The sequence below is a fragment of the Neophocaena asiaeorientalis genome, unplaced genomic scaffold (assembly GCF_003031525.2).
Source record: "Neophocaena asiaeorientalis asiaeorientalis breed wild unplaced genomic scaffold, Neophocaena_asiaeorientalis_V1.1 scaffold218, whole genome shotgun sequence".
Taxonomy (NCBI): Eukaryota; Metazoa; Chordata; class Mammalia; order Artiodactyla; family Phocoenidae; genus Neophocaena; species Neophocaena asiaeorientalis.
Window position 1 is genome coordinate 13,032,018 of NW_020172818.1, and position 22,887 is coordinate 13,054,904.

At 41.0% G+C, this 22,887-nt stretch overlaps 1 protein-coding gene across 4 annotated transcripts in view; it reads right to left on the minus strand.

Moving 5' to 3' along the window:
* Positions 1-645: 645 nt before the first annotated feature.
* Positions 646-22,887, minus strand: part of BDH2 (3-hydroxybutyrate dehydrogenase 2) — a 24,427-nt gene continuing 2,185 nt past the window's right edge. Inside the window, exons 2-11 of one of the 4 annotated variants that reach the window (XM_024741838.1) lie at positions 21,395-21,512; positions 20,920-21,011; positions 20,028-20,133; positions 18,373-18,469; positions 16,574-16,682; positions 10,863-10,923; positions 9,552-9,665; positions 5,542-5,600; positions 4,875-4,967; positions 647-2,168 (exon numbers count right to left, since the gene is read on the minus strand). In XM_024741838.1, coding sequence (XP_024597606.1) covers positions 2,115-2,168; positions 4,875-4,967; positions 5,542-5,600; positions 9,552-9,665; positions 10,863-10,923; positions 16,574-16,682; positions 18,373-18,469; positions 20,028-20,133; positions 20,920-20,991 — 765 coding nt within the window. In that variant the 5' untranslated portion in view covers positions 20,992-21,011; positions 21,395-21,512 and the 3' untranslated portion in view covers positions 647-2,114. Of the gene's footprint in view, positions 2,169-4,874; positions 4,968-5,541; positions 5,601-9,551; positions 9,666-10,862; positions 10,924-16,573; positions 16,683-18,372; positions 18,470-20,027; positions 20,134-20,919; positions 21,012-21,394; positions 21,513-22,887 lie in introns of all 4 variants that reach the window. The other 3 variants (XM_024741841.1, XM_024741839.1, XM_024741842.1) reach the window with 3 other exon arrangements.

Consider the following 22,887-nt stretch of genomic DNA (forward strand, 5'->3'; position numbering starts at 1 on the left):
ATCGCCGTTTTGCAGGCAAGAGGTACAATGTCACGTAAATGTCTCCACCAGGCAGAAACCACTCATTCTTCTCTCTTAGGTCCTCCCTTATGGAGAGAATGGATGAACCTAGGTTCCACCTATTAAGCTTCTTCAGAGCATCCAAAATGATGATTTTCCTAAACAGAACTCTTCCTCTCCTAAAGCTCGCCAAAGTTTCTAGTGACATCCAGCTTCCTCTTATAACAGAAATCAAATATATTTTTCCATTTCTTTCAGTCATATGATCACTGATACATCACATGATTTGATCAACATGACTTTGGAGAACATTGAACTTTTTGGCTAGTTTTTACTGTTTATAATGTTTTATAGTTTATAGTTATCTCTGGGAGAACTAACTCTGAGGGAGCATTTGTTAATATTTAGAGTCCATTTTGCAGTATTCATCATGTGTTTATTTATTTACTTGGCTGCGCCGGGTCTTGGTTGCTGGCATGAGAGATCTTCCATCTTCCTTGTGACACGTGGGATCTTTAGTTGCGGCACGCAGGATCTAGTTCCCTGACCAGGAATCAAACCTGGGCCCACTGCATTGGGAACGCCAAGTCTCAGCCACTGGACCACCAGGGAAGTCCCATCATGTGTTTATTTATAATTCATTTTTAAATAGTTTACATATACATGTATAATGGCTTAGAGCATGAAGTACTTCATAAAAGCTTAAAAGCTTCAGTGTTCCATTACTTCACTTGATAAGAAGTTACAGCATTTTGATAATGATACATCAAAAGAAACCCAAGTCATTTGGCCCAACTCCTTAATTTTACAAAGCAAAAAACTAAAATGGAAGAGAAATTGGATGACTTAGGTTCTAGGTAACCAACCAAGCTACATGTGGTCCAGTAGTGGAATACCTGGTCCAGAACCCTAAAGCAAATCTTACAATCAATGGACTCTTCAGGAATGTTAGTCAAAATATCCTTTGTTGTCAGATTTTATTTTATTTTGTTTTATTTTTTGCTGTCGGTTTTAACTTATCTTCATCAACTGCATGTTCTTCCTCATACATAAAATTTTAAACTTTCATTGTCCGTTTCAAAATTTTCCTTTTTAATATTACAGTTCTGAGATGAAAGATTAACTGTTCATTTACTGAGTATCTACATGTGCATCATATCATTTGGTCTTTTGAGGTTAACAACAAATAAAACACAAACATAAAACCCTGAAACTAAAAGAACAAGAAAAAACTTCTCCCTAGTAATCTGTTATGGAATTATTTTCCATGAATTTAATTTCTTATTGAAACTTTTATTTTCTTTAATTTTATTTGTTTCCTGTTACATGATTTATTTCTGTTTCTTCATCCAGAGACTATTTCTAAGTTTCATGTTCTCTTGTCTGTTATCTCAGAATTTGGTGAGGAAATCTATACTTAATCTAAAAAATATTCTTCAAACTGACAATACTGTAAGGTAGTTAACTATATGTTTCTTATGTCCATGTCAAATACTGCTTATTTTAATAAAGACTTTTTAGTTAGACTAAAAAAAAAAGTATTTACTTATAAGTGATGACATCCATTAAGGATAAACATCTGATGATTATTTTTCTTTTACATAACAGATCAACGATATATAGTCCTGAACCTAAACTCCTTTAAGTGTAAGTTACTGAAGCCAAACTCCTTTATACCTTTGGTGTTCATTTATGACTGTGTAAAATTTTAAAATTAGTACCCACATACAGACCAATGCAGAATCGTACAAAAATATTTGAATACGCAAAACAGAAGTAAAATAGAAATGAATAGCTTTCTTCTTAAAAAAGAAACTTCCTTTTTTCTTCATATTCACATTTTAATTTTATATACTTAGAAACTGAGGTTTATTCTTAAAATGTTCTTTTTGCAGTAAGTTCATTATCTCACCTATCTACAATGATTTCAGAAGAGATTAGAAAGAGATGAATATATTTAAAGAATCAGACTCTTGTGAACAATGACATTATCAAAAAGGTCTTATTTTCATTAATATGCCATTAATAGGAAAGAGAGGATGGGTGAGTTTTCTTCATAAGCAGGTTCACTGTAGACAGGAACGGCCTGCCTTCCCAGCAAGGAGATCCTGAAATCACAAGCTCCAGCCTCCATCAATGATAATAGGATTACCTGTTACATAGGCAGACTGCAGGGATAAACACAAGGAGATAGAACAATTAACCAGGTTGTGTTTCTTCAATTTTCCTGACTGAGATAGCTAAACAGTTTATCCTCATAGTACCAGGAAACCACACTTTTAACAAATAGAAATTAGGAAAATCTGAATTAAATTTCAGATGATTTAAAACTGCTGAGTGTTCTTGTGATCTGGATCTGACTGGCCTCTGGCTGGTGTTTGAGCACATGTCACATCATTCTAAGAGTGTCTGGACTCAGAGTCAGAAAATTAAGAAATTTTGTGATATAGAGCCATTACCTGAATTAGGATAAAGTATAGGCTAAAACAGTACATTTTCATTTTGAATCTCAGAAGTATTCTAACTAGCTGAGTTTTATGCCACTAATAAACCTTTGAACATAATCAAGTGTGTCAGTAACAAAGTAGTAATGTCAATTACCAAACAGAATTTTTAAAAAAAGATGTATGTTTAGTTAATCAATATACATGGGTAATTCCAGGTACTGAAGCACACTAAATGTCTTTTTAAAATTTATATGAGTAATAATTATTATAATCTATTAACCCAAAAAAAATTCTATACTAGTTTCAGACATCGAAATCTGTACAAAACTAAAGGAGTTTAAAAATTACTGATTTTTTTCCCCCATAGAATTTTTCATTTTCCAAAGAATTAAAGCTGAAGTGATTCTTGTGGTAGAGGTTTAAAAATGGTTTTTTTTGTTTGTTTGTTTTGTCTTTTGCGGTACGCAGGCCTCTCACTGTTGTGGCCTCTCCTGTTGCGGGACACAGGCTCCGGACGCGCAGGCTCAGCGGCCATGGCTCACGGGCCCAGCCGCTCCGCGGCATGTGGGATCTTCCCGGACCAGGGTACGAACCCGTGTCCCCTGCATCGGCAGGTGGACTCTCAACCACTGTACCACCAGGGGAGCACCCCCCTCTGTCTTATGTCTGTGAATAGTACACGACCAGGGAACTAACTGGAAGAGCGAAGAGAAAAGGAAAGGGGAGTAGGCAGGAGTGAGGAGGTGTGTTACTGATCAGTTAGCCCCTCTTCAGTGTAACTTGGTGCACACCAGGTGGTGGTGAATGTGACAGATACAGAGGTTGAAATGTTTTAGTGACAGAGCAGTTACTACTTCTCAGAACTATTAACAACAGTTGTTCATAGCAGAGGAAATGACTAGGCAGATTATGAATGACTGAGTACATTAACCTTTCTGATTTCTTTGAATCTGTATCTTCACAAGAGCTCATTTGATTTGTGGGTACTGCTGATAAGCTAAATTGCCCTGGTTTAGCCAGAGCTTAGGTTACCAAATATTTGGGAATGTTCTGGCTTGAAATGTGCAACAAAAGGACCTTTGTCCTTTTAGGAAGATCTAGAAGAGTCCATATGTAAAACAGAAAGCTTGCCTTTTAAAAAAACTTGGAGAAACTGGGGGTATTTCTTGGTAGAGTGTCTAATAACCCCCTAGTTTATCTACTTTATATGATCAGTCTTCATATATTGAATTTTATTTTTTTTTAATTTTTATTGGAGTATAGTTGATTTACAATGTTGTGTTAGTTTCAGGTGTACAGCAAAGTGAATCAGTTATACATATACCTATATCCACTCTTTTTTAGATTCTTTTCCCATATAGGCCATTACAGAGTACTGAGTAGAGTTCCCTGTGCTATACAATATATATTGAACTTTAAAACACTCTGTACTCCTGTTATGACGTCTTTCCTTCCAGCCTCTTCCATTGCCTCAGGCTTTAGGTGAATTTAAAACTAGGAACACAAATTTGAGTCTATTATCCATGTTTAAGTTAAAACATTTTTAGGGCTTCCCTGGTGGCGCAGTGGTTGGGAGTCCGCCTGCCGATGCAGGGGACACCAGTTCGTGCTCCGGTCCGGGAAGATCCCACATGCCATGGAGCGGCTGGGCCCGTTAGCCATGGCCGCTGAGCCTGCGCGTCCGGAGCCTGTGCTCCTCAACGGAAGAGGCCACAGCAGTGAGAGGCCTGCGTACCGCAAAAACAAACAAACAAAAACAGAGGGGATGCCCTTGTACTTTATACCTTATAAGAAATATCTCTTATGAAAGTTTCTGCTTTCACAGCTGTTTGCCATTAAAAAATATACAGTAGCCATTAAGAAAAAAACTGATTACTAAATAGGTGCAAAGTGGAGAGAGACAGAATTAGGAATTTCCATACCTGATGATAAATAAGTAAAGATTCATAGGGAAAAAAAAGAGGTACTGGCATTGTTCTAAACAAGTCACCAGTAAAACTGAAAACACCAGATGCTGATTCTGTGTCTCCTGGACGCAAATCTGGTTAACCCTTTCCCCATTGCACCTGAAGCTCTCATAATTTTGGAGGTTCACTGGTTTGATTTACAAATCAAATTTACAAATGGTTTCCCAAATTGTAATTTTTGAAAGTAATTATAAAATTGAGCAATTTAATTTTTTTCAATCCTCCACCACTTCATTTGCTATCAGATTCAGTGACATGTAAAGCTGAATGAGGAAGAGTTGGTGGCTCAGATCAAAGTGGCCTTTCTATGAGCAAATTAAATCAGAACTTATTCCTATCTTGTAAAAGCAGCATCTTAGCACCTACATGCCATCACTCCCTAAATCATACTATTTTGATGAGCAAATTGTGGCCAAATGTGATTGAGGATAATGAACCCCCTGGGAAGAACAGTGCTTACTTCATCAGAGGCCAGGTACACGCAGAGCAGGGCTATTTCTTCTGCAGTTGCAAATCTTCCTGTTTTCTGTCTCTTTAGGAAATCGCTCAGTGCCTGGAACCAGAATCCATACCGGACATCAGTGATGTGAGCTGAAGTAACTCACCTGCAACGCCTTCAGAAGGTCAAAGGCAAGAGGAATCTACAAAGGTACCACTGGCTTGTTGCCTTGATTAATTATACATGATACAAGATACGGGAGAATATCAATATCTTTAATTGTGGACCAAATGGGACTATGGTGACTCCCAATCTACTCAAACTATCTGTTTTATACTAAAACCTACAGAGACTGTGACAGATCAGAAAGATAGTATTAAAGAAGAGGGCATTTTCATATTTTCTGCACATAATATAAAATTTACCATCTTAACCAATTTGAAGTGTACAGTTCAGTCGTGTTAAGTCCATTCATATTATTGTGCAACAAATCTCCACAATTCTTTTCATCTCGAAAAACGGAAACTCTATACCCATTAAACAATAACTCCCCACTCCCTCTCCCCCAGCCCCTGGCAACCACCCTTCTACTTTCTGTCTCTATGGATTTGTCTACTCTAGGTAAGGAAGGAGCATTTTTATTTTTTTTAACCAGAGGATTTAAACACATTTAAAATAGCAGATATACCTCTTCAGGATTTGGTCTGGCTTGTATTCTTTCCTGCAGAGATGGGGTATCAACCGTTCCTAAATCAAAGGAGGGCATTCAGCTTGGTTACTTACTTAGACTGAAAAAGAAATTGATAATTAAATTTTAAACTTCCTTTCCATATGATACAACGATCAGGGAAAGCCTTCTCCATGACTTGGAGTGACAATTTCACCTCTACCTGCCTGCTTTTTATTTAATAGGCTTATAAATTCTTTAATAAATTTCTATGATTTTCAAAAACACAGACTATACTTTTTTGTGAAGTATATTAGGCAAAAAATGACACCCAGCATTCCCAGGACATACTTTAGTCACATCACATTGATATGATACTTTATGGATTTTAAGTACTGTTATAGGTATTATCTCAGTTAATCCTCGCAACAACCCTGAGATGTATCATAGATAAAATCATACAAGCACTATATCAGTATAAGGACCCAGACTACCTAATGATCTCAAAAACATTTTCTGCTGTCAGGTTCACTCTGGGGGGATTCTCAGGGACAACTCCACACCCATCACAGTCCTCGATAACTTAGGTGGCTCTTAATTTTCCTCATTATCTTGCCTATTTTCGTTGGTTTTAAATTCCTGTTTTAACCATTGTTTCATATTTCTCATCAAAAAATATAACTTTATTTTACTTAAAAACAAGAAAAATGATAATGACTAAAAATTTTTAAATCCCATTTAGTTCACATTCTTTACAGAGCAAGTTCCCATACATTTCTGTTAACTTCTGTGATCTGCAAATTCTCTTCAGAGGGCTTTCTTCTGCTGACCATACTCCCGGAGACCACATGATCTTTCTAAGTTCATAGCAAGTGATTTCACAGTCATACTCTTCAGCTCCATCCTTAGACCATGCTCCTGGGTGTGCCATAGATTTGATGTTTGCTTGGAAATCATTTCTTTCTTTTTTAAAAAAAAAATTTTATCGGGGTATAGTTGATTTACAATGTTGTATTAGTTTCAGGTGTACAGCAAAGTAAGTCTTTACACATATACATATATCCACTCTTTTTTAGATTCTTTTCCCATATAGGCCATTCCAGAGTATTGAGTAGAGTTCCCTGTGCTATACAGTAGGTCCTTATTAGTTATCTATTTTATATATAGTAGTGTGTATATGTCAGTCCCAACCTTCCAATTTATTATCCTCCCCACCTCGGAAACCATTTCTTAATTTTATTATCATTTGCCATTTCTCTGGAGAGACTGGGAATCTTCGAAATCTGCAAATCCTGGCTCCTTTTTGTTTAATAGCCCTTTCCTTAGCTTGTCTCTGTGCTCTCACATTTCACTGTAAGCAGGTGACACTTTCAGCAGGCTGGGTGGGAGCTGCCTTGGCTACATCACCTGGTTCATCAGGAACATCTTCTACCCTCCACAGTTACTGCAGGCAAGAGTGTTGAAGAAATTTCTTAAACCACAAAGGGAAAATCTCTTTGTATCCAATTTCTGGTGATATTTTCCTCACTTGCCTCATCAACAGCCTCCTTAAAGTCCACAATTCTACCAGCAGTGTGTTCAAGGCACCTTAAGCATTCACTTAACGCCCTCCTCAAAATCCTTGACAGCTCCCTCCCGCTGAGGCAAATGCTCACCGACTCTTGCATGTGGCCGGTATCAATGACTATTACACGAAAACTCTGTAGCGAGCCTATGCCTCGCACTTCATTCCACGGTCACCTGACTCTGCTGTGTCCCTGGCACAGACTGACACACCATGCCACTGTCCACACCAGTCTGGTGTTGAAGTGTTGTGACTGTATCATCAGCACCAACCCAGACACACTTATTCCTTGTCACATTTTCTTTGTGACTGGCTCAGTGAGTCACAGCTAGTTCCTCGTTCCGGACGGTGGGAGAAAATATTTTCCGATCTTCTGAAAAGTCCAGCTTCGAAACAACCACATTTTCCAAATCGTTTTGCCATTTATTCCACTGGGAAAATGGCACCAAGAAGAGCTAGACTCAAGTATCACCAACGTGTATGTTAAAACCCGGTGAAACTCTCTCTCCTGTAACCTCCTCTTTCTTGGTGTTACCTATGTTTACTGTTCTAGTCCAAGAAAAATTAAACAGAACACCTCAATCATGGAAATTCTGTCCCTTGAAGGTTATTTAGTAGTCTCCCCCTTTCATAAGTCAGTGGGTTTCAACCTGAGGGGAGACCATGATGAATTACATCAGAATTTCCAGTGGCACTTTCCAAACTACACACAGTGTTCCCCATCAACCCCTTCTCCAAATGCTGACATGCCCCTCAGGTTTTAAAAGGTCCCACAGGTAACTGTGAATTGCTTCTCCTCCCCAAAGCCACAATACCAGTTGTGAACTACTAAGAGAAACCTTGATTCTGGACATGCAGTATCGAATTTCTTTTCAGAGAGGAAGTTGATATTCTTCTTAGGCAGACCTCATTTTACTCTCTTTGGCTTGCTGAGCTCCACAGATAATACATTTTTTACAGATTTCAGGGTTGTGAAATGCTTCTTCGAGCAAGTCTATAGGCACCATTTTTCCAACAGCATTTATTTGCTCACTTCATGTCTCTGTGTCACGTTTGGTAATTCTTGCAATATTTCAAACTTTTTCATTATTATTATATTTGTTATGGGGATCTGTGATCAGTGATCTTTGATGGTACTACTGCAAAAGGATTATGACTCACTGAAGGCTCAGATGATGGTGAGCGTTTTTTAGCAATAAAATGTTTTTGAATTAAGGTATGTACATTGTTTTTTTAGACACAATGCTATTGCACACTTAATCGACTACAGTATAGTGTAAACATAAATGTCCTTTCTACTCATAATAAGTTCTGCTTTTCTCCTTTCCTTTATATGAGGGGCCAGCATACTTTTTGGTCAAAAGCCAGACAGGAAATATTTTTAGCTTTGAGAACCATTTGGTCTGTTATAACTACTCAACTCTGACTGCAGCATGAAAGCAAACTTAACCAATATAAAAGCAAACTGGGTGTGGATGTACTCCGATAAAACTGTGTTTACAAAACAGGTGGTAGGCCGGATCTGGCCTGCAGGCCATAGTTTGCTGACCCCCTCTTTACAGCATAAAGGAAGGTATGAATCCCTCCGTTTTGATTATGGGCCACCCCAGGTGATGGACATGACTCAGTGGCTCCCTATGTCTGGGAGGCTCCTCTTTCTTCCTGCTGTCCTGTGAGCATGGTCTACGTTTCAACTTTCCCCTGACGAGGCCATCCTGGGCTTGCTTTCAAATCACCAAGCCCTGGTCAGTTATGTCTCTCAACCACAGGGTTTGGAATTGTCCCCATCCACACAAGTAGCATTTAAAACTTTTGCATCTGTTAAATCAAAATGGTGTCACTTGTGCTAAAGCCCATGATACAAAACCTACATTTAATGCCTAACCTAATTGCAGTTTCAACCTTTACCAGAAATGTAATCTTAATCAACCAGTCTGGAATTTTCTGGTTAGCACCAATGAGGTAATTGGGCCCCCGTGGGCCCTCTCTATCCCCCTAGCGGAAGAAGAGGCAACCTGTAGTATAAAACCTGTGCTATCCCCTCCCCTTTAAAAAAGCAGTCCCAGCCCAGAATAACCTTTTCTTTTCTTTTGCCAGTGACCTCCTTGCCCCACCCTTCTTTCTATGAAAACCTTCCATTTTTGTATATGGCTCCCTGGAGCATCCTTCTAGTTGCTAGATGGGATGCCACTTGATTCATGAATCGTTGAATAAAGCCAATTAGATCTTCAAATTACTTGGTTGAATTTTGTCTTTTAACACATCTGTGGGTTATTCCTAATGACTTAGGATCTCTTTCCCAACTTACCACTGGGCTGTTATCTTAATAAGCCTGGACTCTTTTTTCTTTGGAGCTTTTCCCAATGACAATACAACATGTGGTAAACAAGCTTACATAGATATTTTTCACAGTGGCAGCCGGGAGGTCAGAAAGGACAAGTTCATAGTCCCACAGTGCCCAACTCACCTGGACACACACAGTTGCACCGGATACCCTGCTGGATGAAGTCTGCAGCAACAGACTTTGTGAGACCAATCACAGCCGCCTTGGTTGTGCTGTACACACACCTGTTCACAACTCCTAAGAATGAAGGGAAGTTCAACCGTTGAAGGAATAAAAAAACACAGTCAACTTTAGGAAGCAGGAGACCATTGTCATGCTTCCTCATACTCCACCATTTTTAAGATTTTTTTTTTTGATGTGGACCATTTAAAAAAGTCTTCATTGAATTTGTTACAATATTGCTTCTGTTTTGTGTTTTGGTTGTTTGGCCTCGAGGTATGTGGGACCTGCGCTCCCCGACCAGGGATCAAACCCACACCCCCTGCATTGGAAGGCGAAGTCTTAACCATTGGACCACCAGGGAAGTCCCTGCATCCTTTCTAAAAATCGATATCAGATTTTCTCCTTTAATAGAGCTAGTTTCTAAATCTGGGAAAATAATATCATTACTGGCACAATTCAGTTGAGACTTCGGTGTTGAGGTGCTGCACCTAAGTGACAGCAGTGGCTTTAGTTTTTCATTATCAGTTGGTAGAACAAAGAAATTTAGGGTAAAGCAAAGCAAAACAAGACACAACCCAAACAAACCCAGAGGCTTAGGCATTTCTTTGCATTCCTCTCCTGTGCAGGCTTACTGTGTACATCCTTGCTAAGAGAAGGAATGTTATCTCAGCAGTAACTACTTCATTTTCAACTCGAAATCCATCTGTGCCAGACTGTGACGCTGTCCATCATCTCCACTTTTGCACTGCAACCTGGCCCTTCAACTTGACTTCTCATTTAGGGCTGGATCACATGTCTTTGTGAAGCACTCCCCCAATCCACAGGCAGAGTTATGTCCCTGCTATTGTAACAGCACTTTGTACAACGCTCTATTATGATCCTATCACACTGTAGAAGACGTGCATTTGCCTCTCTCCCCCTTTTAGACTGTGAATTCTTTGGGGTCAGGGACATCTAGTGGGTGTCTAATACATCTTTTTTGATTAATTAAATGTAAAAATGTTTCCTTCTCCCCGTTTGATCTTCAATTCCATATCCATTAGAAGGAATAAAAGGTAGAGCAAAGCAAACCAACTTATATTTAACTTTATGACTGGTTCACATCTAAGGCAAAAGGACTGGTACTTAAGAAACTTTAGAGCAATTTTAAAAAAAGCAGTTTTGTAGTTATGTGTGGGTTTTATGATCTCTGCTATGCTTGTTCCCCAAACCCTTAGCTCTTGAAGGTGTGTGAGTACGTGTGTCATGATGCCCAGAGGAAGACACACCTACCTTTGATGCTCGATGCCACAGAGGACATGTTGATAATGTTGCCAGATTTCTGAGCAAGCATCTGCCAAAACAAAACAAAGACCAAAAAAAGATGCTATTCTGCAGGCTAAAAATACTACCTCTTTAAAAGATGCGCATTTACTTATGGTTTGCAGGACCGTCATATTAGCTATTAACATTAAGCACTGTTAAGCATGTTAAGCAGTCTTTTTTTTTTTTTTAACAGATTTTCTTTTCTTTTCTTGGCCATGCTACGCAGCTTGTGAGATCTTAGTTCCTTGACCAGGGATTGAACACTGGCCCTTGGCAGTAAAATCACGGAGTCCCAACCACTGGACCACCAGGGAACTCCCTGTTAAGCAGTCTTAATGGTCCCACCCAATCGTTGCTGGGAATTGATGGCTTGTGTACACATTGGCAGGAACATTTCCCAGGGGTTTACTGCCTTCCTGTGGCACAAAAGCATCAGCAAGACCAAGAAGGAACTCTGAGCTAAATGAAAGGCTAATGAATGTTAATGTTACTGTATGCTCCCGATGGAAAACTCTTTTTCCATTCATCACATATTCAACATATGGTTGAATACCTACTGTGGTCAGGTACAGTGGTAGGTCGAGGAGATTCAAAGAGAAATGACTCAGTCCCTGCCTGCCTGTAGAGCTGCCAGTCTGATTGAAGTGGCTGATATAACCTGCATCCAGCAAGAGGAAAGACTGTCACTGGGGAGGGGGCGGATGTGGAAAGAAGGGACCAGGCTGCAGGGCACTCAGAGGAGGTCTGAATTTTTTGAAAGCTAGAGCGTTAATCAGAAAAATAAAAGAGAAGGGCATTTTCTTCCCAAGGAAGTGGGAAGAAGGGATGGGTCTGGTTGGAAGGCAGAATGTGGGAGGAATAAAGCTGCAGAGGCCAGTGGGGCTACATTTAGGAATTTTGGCTTTACCCTGAAGGCAATGCGGTGGAGACAATGAGGGGTTTAATGCAGAGGGGGAGTGGCATGTTCAGATTTGAAGATGACAAAGATTACTCTGGCATCTTGTAGAGGAGAGCACTGGAAGCTGATGCAGGGATTTAGGAAAGGAGTAATGAAAGTAGAGAGCAGAAACATCTGTGAGTAACAGAGGTGGAGACAGCCGAGGTACATGAGCAGGACTTGGTACATGGTTACATGCAGTGAGGGCTGCTCCCCGTCTAGGGCAGTGTTTCCTAAGAATACATCCTTCAGAATCCCACACAGAAAGTGTGAAAGTCTTAAGAGGAGGGTCTGTGGCTGTTCTGTCCTCCTAGACAGGGTACACAGCAGCCAGTCAATATGTTTCAGTGAATCAAAATCTCTTGGGGCTTCCCTGGTGGCGCAGTGGTTGAGAGTCTGCCTGCCGATGCAGGGGACACGGGTTCGTGCCCCAGTCCGGGAAGATCCCACATGCCGCGGAGCGGCTGGGCCCGTGAGCCATGGCTGCTGAGCCTGCGCGTCCAGAGCCTGTGCTCCTCAACGGGAGAGGCCACAACAGTGAGAGGGCCGCGTACCGCAAAAAAACAAAACAAAACAAAAAAATCTCTTGAGGTGCTAGGTTAAAGTGCAGATTGCTGAGCTCTGCCCCAGACCTAAACAAATATAGCACTGAAAAAAGCTGCTATGAATTAAAAAATGTTTTCAGATGAACTTGTATTTAATTAAAAGATGTATGTATGTTTTCAAGATGATATAGGTATATGCGAGGGCATGGGTATCCACCCATCAATGTTTGGAGGGAAGAAGCAAGAGTTGGAGAGAATGCCTGCCTCGTGGGCACTAACTTACTGAAATCAGAGGCTGCAGGGATGACCATAAAGAACAAGGAGGAGGTGGTGAAGAGTTAAAATAAGTGCTGGGGGAGGTGGAGAACAGAGGAAGGAGAACCAGGATGTGCTCTGTCATGAAAATCAAGTAAAGAAAGAGCTTCTAAGACTGAGGAGTCTCAGTAGGCAGTGTAAAGGGTCAAAGAAAAAAGTCACTTCTGCTGGGGTGAGTTTATCCAGCAGCTTTCAAGGAGGTGTAGGAATGGAGACGGTAAATAACTGGATGATCCAGGGATGAGTTTGCCAAGATTCTATTTTTCCTTATAGTATTCTTACTTTCTGTTTTGATACTTAGCTACTAATCAGTACCTAAGAGCAGAAAGTCTAAAACAACCCTAAGGTATTATGTTGAATGGATTAAAAGGATAAAAGGAGAGGCTGAGGTGACCCAGTGAAATCCAGAAGATGGCAGGGAAAGAAAATATTGAACCCAACTTGTTTGTCTGCATAATAAAGAGGATCATAATGAAATGGGGTCCTCATAAAAAAAGACCAGGAAAATTAGTAAAATAGAATAGTGTTGAAAACGAAGCCTTAAAATTATTCTTTCTTATCCAGTTTAGCAAATAACATAACCCATTTAAATTAATTTATTTTCCCAGTTTCACTGAGGTATAATTGATAATATATACAATCCATTTTTAATACATATGGAATACATGTAGCCCAATTTAATATATAAAGATGGGCTATTAAATAAGTTCAGTCTCTGATCTTCTGAAATGCAATAAAATCCTCAGGCAGAACTTGAGAAAACAGTCACCTGGGAGATGCTACTGCTGCCCACTAACACTTGGACTGTCCACTCAGCCCAGGTCTAGCCGCTGATTCTAGAGCCCAGTTCTTGCGTCCTTCTGTGCTGCCTTCTTAACACCAGCTCAGCACCTGCTGTCATGGTGTGAATGCTCTTCCTGGCTCTGCATGCAACAGCCCTCTCTGGCAGGTACAACAATAAAGTGAAGTGCCTGGATGTAGTAATGCTGTCTAGGATTGATCTCCCAGAAGCTCAGGCAGATGCTACAAAGAGCTCTGAAGATTCCCTCTAGCTGCATCTAGCTAGTCCTACTATGACGCAGCTCTTCTGCCCCCACTGACCAGAGCCCAGCTCCTAAACCTGGCAGACCTTGGCTTCTTGGGTCTTCAGTGATTCCATGCCTGACCTCCACCTGGACTGACAACCTAGATTCATTTCTTCATCCAGCAAATGTTTGCTAAGCAGCTCTACGTGCGAGAGACTCTGCTAAGATACAGCAAAGGAGGAGAACATCCAAATATCCAAGACCTCCCCGAACCCTCGTTGTAATGGATCCTCTCTTCTGGTGGACCTTGGATTCTACACTGACCTCTTTTCACAGTATTTTTAATTTGCCCTCTGCCTTCTGACTGCTCTTCCAGTCTTGGAATGGTTTTCTATATGCTTATCCGTGAACAAAAATTTCCTACAAGTGTTCCTATGTTTTGACCATCTGACCTTTCAAATCTGCCTAGACTCTAAATCCTGGCTTCCCCTGGAAAGTTCTATCTGGTATATGTGCGTCATGGTTAATGAACATAATTAGGGCTGGAAAGGACTGTGTAATCTATCACCCTCATTTTAAATGAAGAAATAGACACCGAGAGAGCACAGGTGCCATCTCCCAGGTCCTGTGGCGAACTTAGGGGCAGAGCTCAGGTTGTTCCTAAGGTCTTCCAATGCCAGATTCCAGAATCCCAGGTGAGGTCGGTTGGGGTCACTTTAACAAGTGGCACCAACTCATTCTGACTCCCCATCCCAGTCATTAATAACTCTTAGGATTTCTTACAGATGAGTTTCATTGGCTCATATGGATAATTGTTAAGATGCTTTAAATCATAGACAAACTCACTAATTTGCAAGTTAATGTTTGATATTTTAAAAGTTAACACTTAACAAGCTTAAATTTCAGCTCCACTGTATCTCACACCTATGTCCTTCCCCGATATTTGTCAAGCATTCAGTACTACAATGAGTCTCATATATGTGTAAGTCTTATTCACTTGACCTGAGCTTTCCTCTTTTACCACAGCCTCTGCTTTTCCTCATACCCTATGCTAAGGATTAGTCTTCAAAAAATACATTTAAGTTCCAAATAACAGCTTCTCATGAACTCCAAATAAGGAAAAAAAAAGGCAATTTATATTTTTAAAAAATTTGCTGGTTCAACATTCCATGAGCCAACCCAAAGATTCCTTCTAGGGGCTAAACAATCAGATTAAAAAAAATGTAGTTTCTTTTAGTTACTAAGTCAATTTCTCTAATTTTCCTTTTAGCATTCGTCTGTATCCTTCTTGACGTTAGGCCGAATGTCCAGAGCAAAGTATCTGCCCTGCCTTGTCATCCAAAAACTCTTCTCCTGAGCTGCCCTGGTGGCGCAGGGGTTGGGAGTCCGCCTGCTGATGCAGGGGACACGGGTTCGTGCCCCGGTCCAGGAAGATCCCACATGCCGCGGAGTGGCTGGGCCCGTGAGCCATGGCTGCTGAGCCTGCGCGTCCGGAGCCTGTGCTCCGCAACGGGAGAGGCCACAACAGTGAGAGGTCCGCGTACCGCAAAAAACAAAACAAAACAAAACTCTTCTCCTGCCCTGGGTTGGGCAGCATTCAGTATGTCAGTCATCTAATCCAGCTGGAATGGAGGAGAAGCACGGCTCTTCTGCATTTCACTAGGGTTCAACTTACAACCTTGAACTGAGCCAGTTCTGTACAAAGTCAACCTCGTTCATTGTCTGAGCCTGTGTTGTCTGCTACTACTGGCTTATAAGCTCATTTGAAGTCAATGTTTTTCACATTTATACCCGCCCCTCCCCGAGAGAACCTAGTGTGGTGCTTTCCATCAAAAGGCACTTAATGCTTGTTTGTAAAATAAAATGAAAATCAGTCAGGAGTTGTGTGCAGGCTGGCAAATTCAAGGGTGGCAGACTCAGGAGGAATACTGTCTCCTTAGCACACGCTGTCTCTCACCTCTCCGGTACCTCTGTGGCTCAGCTAAAAGCAGGAGTGCAAGGAGAATACTCGGGGTACAGAAAAGCAATGGGGTACATCCACCTTGAGATGGGGGGCCTAGATGCTGACATTCAAGAAGGGGCCCAACTTCAAGGGTTCAAATCCTGGCTCTAACCACTTGCTAGTTATATGACCTTGGGCGAGTTATCTAACCTCCCTGTTTCATCCTTCTGCACAGTGGCTGTGATAGTAACTACCTCGTTCGACTGCTCTGGTCCCACATGCCCCCTTGCTGTTCCAATCCCTGGAACCCTCTTCCCAGATACCTGAACGGTCAGCTTGCTCACTTCATCGGGACCTCTATGAAAATTTCACCTTATTAATGAGGCCCCCCCACTAGACCTCACTGATAGCCTAGCTTCTTTTTTTTTTTTTTTTTTGGCCATGCTGCGTGGCTTGTGAGATCTTTGTTTCCCAACCAGGGGATTGAACCTGGGCCACCGCAGTGAAAGTGCTAAGTCCTAACCACTGGACTGCCAGGGAATCCCCTAACCTAGCTTCTTTTAAGTTCACTGTACTTACAACCACCACACACGTTAGAGTTTATTTGATTACACATTATCGTATCTCGCCCCTCAAAATAGTACCTCCCTTACAGAGAGGACTTTGTTTAGTTCTCTGATGTGCTTTCTGCACCTGGAGAGCTGCCTGCCACACGGTGCTTAATATTCCTTGAATGAATGAAGTGGAAAGTTAAGTGAGTGAATTTCTATGAAATGCTTTGATATCAATGTTCACTACAGGTTAGTCATTATGCTCGCTGTTATCACTCTTCAGAGTAGGGATCCTCTCTGGATGTCCAGTACGGAGACCTACTTATCCAGTGGTACTCATCCTAGCGGTGGTGGTCACCTTACTTTAGGAAGAAAGGCCTTGATCATCAGGTACATGCTGCGGACGTTAAGATTCATTGAGAAGTCCCAGTCTCTCTCCCCACAGTCCAGGATGGTTCCATGATGGACGAAACTGGAAGTGTGATGAAACCACGGGGAAAAAGATGATCATTGAAAAACATTTCTATTCCATTTCCTTATCCTTTTTATTGTCATTTATTGGCTCAGACCATTGTCCTTTCCCTTAGCAAGATTAACAATTCAAACACAGTATCACTTAGTACCTTAGGTGAGGAAGTATCCCAACAACATAAGCTAAAAAAATTTATTTGAAGACAAAATCCTTCTTTTAAAAGAAGGCAGGAGTTAGAAGCCACCAAACATAAGAAACTCTGTACCTACAGTGCAGGAAACATCGCTGCCATTAAAAACAAATGAGAACAGGGCGCTTGGCCTAACTCCTATTTCAAGATCAAGAGTGCCCTCAGGTGGTACAGATTTAACATTCTCAAGGGAAATCAAAACTGCAAGGAAAACAAGTGTCTCAACATCTCAGGGTAGCAAAGTAATACCCCTACTGTACAGTTCTAACATACTGAGTAAACAACGTAGAACAAGACAAAACCTTTAAAATAACCTTCACTCTTTTTGAAGTCACACTTCCTCAAGGAAGCTTTCTAAACACTAGAGTCCTAACTGATTTCACTGTCCCCTAGACAAAAATTATGTAATTAATTATAAAATATTGTCAGTTGTGATCCCTATGCACCATTGTATTTCTAGTTCAACTGAATGACAGCAAGAAACACATCCTCTATTTCTGTTCCCCTTACATTGCTGAAAATTTAACAGATGCTCAAAAACTAACTTTGCTGGTTGTTTTTTTCATGGCTCTGGGTATATTCTCGTATGAGGAATGAGCAGGTTATTTATAAACTAGATCATCACAATCGTTCCTTTAATTTCCAAACATTGTAACATATGATAAACTACGGATAAACTGAGACTTTTTTTTTTTTTTTACTCTGAATCATGATTGGGAAGAACCACAGAAATATATTAGAAGGCTCTAGAATTTTTCTACCAATGCAGCAGTACAAATGTAACACTACAGAAGAAGAGTGGGATATCGGAGGTGTCTACTGAGTTCCTGGTTCCTCGCATCTACTGTCATGCTTGAGAAGGGACAGTGGGTACCAGCACTCGCTGTATCTACATGTAGCTGCCCCAGGTCCAGCTTTTCATCATTCATGCATGGTTCAGCAAGCTTGGTCCCACCCTAGTAAGTTTAATTAAGCCATTCTCTTTGTGCCGTGTATAAAGGTACAACATGAAGCTTCTTTTGCTGGGATTGATTGTCCCAGTAAGAAACACTGAGCTTGGGAGGTATAAAAGACTTACTAGAATATGCCAAAAACTTGGCAACATCTTCATTTCAATAAACTGAGTACTTGGCTTCTGGTGTATACATACTTCCTTTTAAAGGCACTCGACTGGAAAACAGTTTTTCTTCTTATTTTTTAAGTGCTGGTAGAGCACCAGCAACAAGTCCATTGGCATGAGCCTGTTACCAGCCCTGAGGAGAGCAACAGCATTAGTACCGGTTGCCTTGCGTGACCTTAACGGCCTTTAGGCCCCAAGGCCATGTCAATGTCTATGGCTGTCTTACTTGTAATAAAAATTCTGTCCAAAATCCAGCCATATTCCCCAAGGAATCTATTATGGTTCACAGTGAATAATTCTGCCACATTATCAAAATTCTTTTAGTGAAAGTTGCAGAAAGCTTTCTGTAAGGACAGTGAAATTAAAGAGTTACGAATTACCCAGCAACATTGAAGAGAACATCAAGTCTCTCAATGTCATTGGCGAACTGATCAATTTGTTTCTTCTTTGTGACATCAAGGACCCGAGTCTGAACACCTGAAAAATAAAACAGAGGACACTATTTGCCTATACTCATAAAGAATGGTTAGCCTTGAAGATTTAGCTGTTTCGAAGCGTGAAGACGGTAATATCTGTCCAGTGGGGCCTTGTAGGACTGTTGATCATTTGTAGGGTCTTCACAGTCTGAAGACTCTCAGTAAAAATCTTGACGTCCTCCCCACTTTGACCACCCAGTAACACGTCTCTTTCTCCCTCTCTCTCTCTATTCTCTGAAACGAATGATTCAGGTCTTTTCTGAGTAAAGACTTCACAGTGAAGTATGAATGATCTACAACAGATGCTTCTCAGTAAGCCAGCAGTAATAGCTGAGAGCTGGCTCATTTTAGCCCATTCTTTCCCCTAGAGGTTGAGTCAGCGCTACAGTAGTGCTGAATTCTGTCTGTGTGAAGGGGAAGGGCAGGGGCGGTGGATAAGGGATTGTTTCTACTTGAGCACTTTACCTTTATGCTAATTCTATTACTTTTTAGAAATGACTCTGTTGGCCAAGGGTACCATCACTTACTTCTGGACAAAATTACAAGTACAAGAAACGAGAGGCCAGAAGAGGGGATGAAATACTTGAAAGCCAGACATGAGAGATCCGGCATGGAGTCTGAGAGATACATACTGCACAGAAACCCCCTGAACATTCTCTAATGAAAGCAGCAGTCATTATTTTTATGCTTTAAATAAAAAAATATATAGTTTATTATTCTCTTTTGGATATAGAAAGAAAAGGTTATAAACAAAGAAAGACAAGACTGAAATTGAGTTTCAGAAAGACTTCTTTTCTTCTGTGCTTTTCTATTCCAACAGTTTGACTTTGACTTATAGGAATTATAATTCAGTTTAAGTCTAATGCAGTTAACTAGGTCAGTGAACTGATTTGTGTTTGATCATGGAACCTGTTTTATTTTGCTGGAATAGTCGACTTCCAGGTAAGTTCTCTTTCTTTCAGCGGTTCTGCTTTCTTTCAGAGTAACTCAAACTGAAGTCCTCTGGTGTTGGAGTTAGGTTCAGTGTGGTGCTGTAAGGGGTAATATACACCTAAATAATCTGGGTAATCTTTTAGGGTTTCTGGTCATGATATTGAAACCAATATTCTTAAACTTAATTTTAGCCTGTTTCTTTTAACATTTTAAATGTCAAGTTTAAATGTAAATTTTACTAGATAATTTAAAATTATACATATGGCTCACATCATGTTTCTCTTGGACAGCGCTGCCCTCAGATGAGGGGGGCACAGTTGTCATCAAAAGGTAACATAACGACTGTTAAATGTTCACATATGATTTTGTAATTAGCTACTGAATCCTTTGACATGTTGGATAAATTAAAAATTTTAAGTATACAGCTTCAATACTTTGTTTACATTTAAGTGTACAGATTTTTGTCTCTAGGTTCACAGAATACAAATTTGATATCAGAGAATCAGGCTCTAAAAAGAAGGCCAGTGGAGCTGAACGGCTAAGGAATTTTCTTTCAACATGTAAGTACTAATGATTTATAATCCCTTGTAGACTGAATCCCAGATTCAAGCTGCGGAGTTGCTTACCTGGGTACTTTTCCAGTTCCTGAAGTTTGAACTCATTGATATCTGTGGCTATGACTTTGGCACCTTCTCTTGCAAAAGCCTGGTAGACACAATGCACAAATACATCCTTTGTTTACATGGTTAAACTGCTCTCATGAACTGAAAGTCATTTAGCCTTTCTCTTTTATCTTATTTTCACTGTTGTTTTCCCTATAAAATGGGTGGAATTTCAAACTATCTAGTCTCACCTCATCCTTCCCATTGTTACTATTTTTATCATTAGAACAACGAGACATACATTGTGCTCGTCAGCTGACTTTGTCCCTTTAATACCAAATTAGACGTTTTTTTAAAAAAATAGGATTCTGCTATTAAACACCTCTCAAAATACTATTATTTTTTGATTTGATAGCCTGCATTCTATTTCTGAGCAGGTGAGTAAACTCCAAATAGTAAGAGAAAAATGGGTTATATCAATACTTCTCCTCCTAATAACAGTGCATTATTAGCTCTGGTGGGGGTTTCATGTGTGAGAAGTTGATATAAATTAGAAGGCAAAGGTAACTTGATAGTCTCATAACTCTGGAGTCCTGTATCTGGACTGACATAATTTCAGAAAGCCAGGCACTTCTGTAGGGTCCCTGCAGTAAATTTATTACGGTGCAGAGGAACTGAGGCAGAGAGAGAAGTTTCTCAGGTCAAAGGTTATCAGTGATGTCACTTAAGAAACATGTGAGGTATTCATTCCTTTATCTGCCTGGAGTTAGGAGTAGCCACTTTTGTTTTTGTAACTTAAGACAACAGAAGCACTAAAGAAAAAAAAAAAAGAGCAGAAATAAATACCCATGGAACCCAGCCACATAATTCAATACCTCAAAAGTTAGTAAGCAAACAACAAAAGATAATAACTTACTAAGGTAGCTGCCCGGCCAATCCCCTGAGCAGCTGCTGTCAGGACGATGACCTTCCCATCAAGTCGACCCATAATGGAACCTGTGGTTTAATCTAAAGACATGTGTATTTAATGGCTTACACTGTAGCACATGGCCTTGTGCAGTAATGTCTAGAAGGAACGGTTCAATGCACTCCTTTAAGAACCTGACGACAGCACCTCTGTACAGATACTGCTACCACTTGAGAATATTCCCATCATTCTCCAAGAATGATTACTCTAAATACCTAGCTTTGCATATGAAAAACATTTAGCAAAAACCACTGAAGTGATAACTGGTGACAGACAGACATCGGACTTTAACGTATCTTCAGGTTTTTTCAGTACCCAGAGAAGTCAGCCTCTGATGCTGATACAGCAGCATCCCCTCACTACCACCCACCCTCCCCGCTGGCCCTCCCTGCACACACTGCTATGGCACTGGGTGGGTCCTTACTACTTGGGGCTGCTTCTTGCTTCCTCTCTTGTAAACTTTTCTTGGGGTCTGCACTATTAATCATCTGTGTTTTTTCCATGTCCCTTGGGAAGATTTCACAGTTGGCCTCAGAGAGTCACTGAAAAAAAAGAGTTGGAAAATCAGATCATGTCCAATACCCCCATTTTACAGATGAGGGAACTGATTTGACCTGCTCAAGGTCATAGAACTGGTCAACGGCAGAGCCAGAACCAAACTCAGGTCTCCTGACTCTTTTGCTACGTGAACATTCTACCCAACAACGCTGCTGATCCTGTTTTAAAGTTTAAGCATTCATCAGTAACACTTTAACAGACGCAATCAGTAATTTTTAAAAGGGAGGACTGAGAAATTCTGACATAGGGGAAATAAGATGTGCAGAAGATATTTGGTCAGTGCTTGGATTGTAGATCTCAGGGTGAGAGGAATGGCTAGTGATGAGGTTGGGGGTCGTGAAGAGTCAAATGATGATTAAATGAGGCTGTCTGCAAGGAACCAAGTCCCTTCTCTTACCCTGCTGTTCTTAGTGTGTGCCTCTGACCACATACCAACCACAAAATGGCTGCTTTCTCCCAAGACATCGTATCTGCATTCCAGGCAGAAAGAAGGAAAGCCTGAACTCTTTCAGAGGCCTCACCTTTCTATTCAACGAGTAAGCCTTCCTCAGAAATTCTAGCCTGTGTTTTATTGGCCAGCTCTAGCAGTGGAGGCTAAGAATCTGAGTTTGTTTTCCAGGCTTTACAAAGTAAAAAGGTGGGGGTGAGGGCGTGAGTTGGGTGGATGTTGAGTGAACTAACTGAAACAGCACATGCACAAAATAACGTCCACAATCAGTCTGCTCAATTACCTGCCTGATAAAGAGTACAGGTAGCTAGCTAGTCTTGCCTGGAGGGCTCACATGATCCAGTCATTGCTTTTTGAACTTATCTCTGTTCTCTTCAGCCAAACTTGGCTTTCTGCTGTACCCAATGTGCACTCACCGGGATTTCAAGCCTCCACCCTTTGTGCAAGCTCTCCTTTCTGAGGGCTCGTTACTCCTGTGGGCAATGGGCAATGAGCTTTCAAAAGCATGACATGATCAGATGTGTATTCTAGAAAGCTCAGAGTGGAGAACAGACCTGGGGAGGGAGTGGGCAGGCGAGAGCAGGGGGTTTCCTTCGGAGGTGGCGGCAGTGGTGCAGGGACGGTGGAGAAACAGCAGGGATGGAGCAGGGGTGGATGAGGGAAGTGTTTAAGAGTTGACATAGGGCCTGGTCACCAGTGCACAGACTTCAAAGAGATTACGTGGCTTGCCCAGTGTTTCACGGCTATGAATTCAAACCCAGGCCTCCTGATTGCGGGTCCAAGAGAAGACCTCGTGGTTCTAAATCCCCACGCAGAGCCAGGGGCCTGCGGCTCTGCGGAACAGGTGCCCAGTAACTGACCACGAGGCCGGCGCTGTGCTCTGAAACCCATCTGTGAATTTGTTCAGAGGC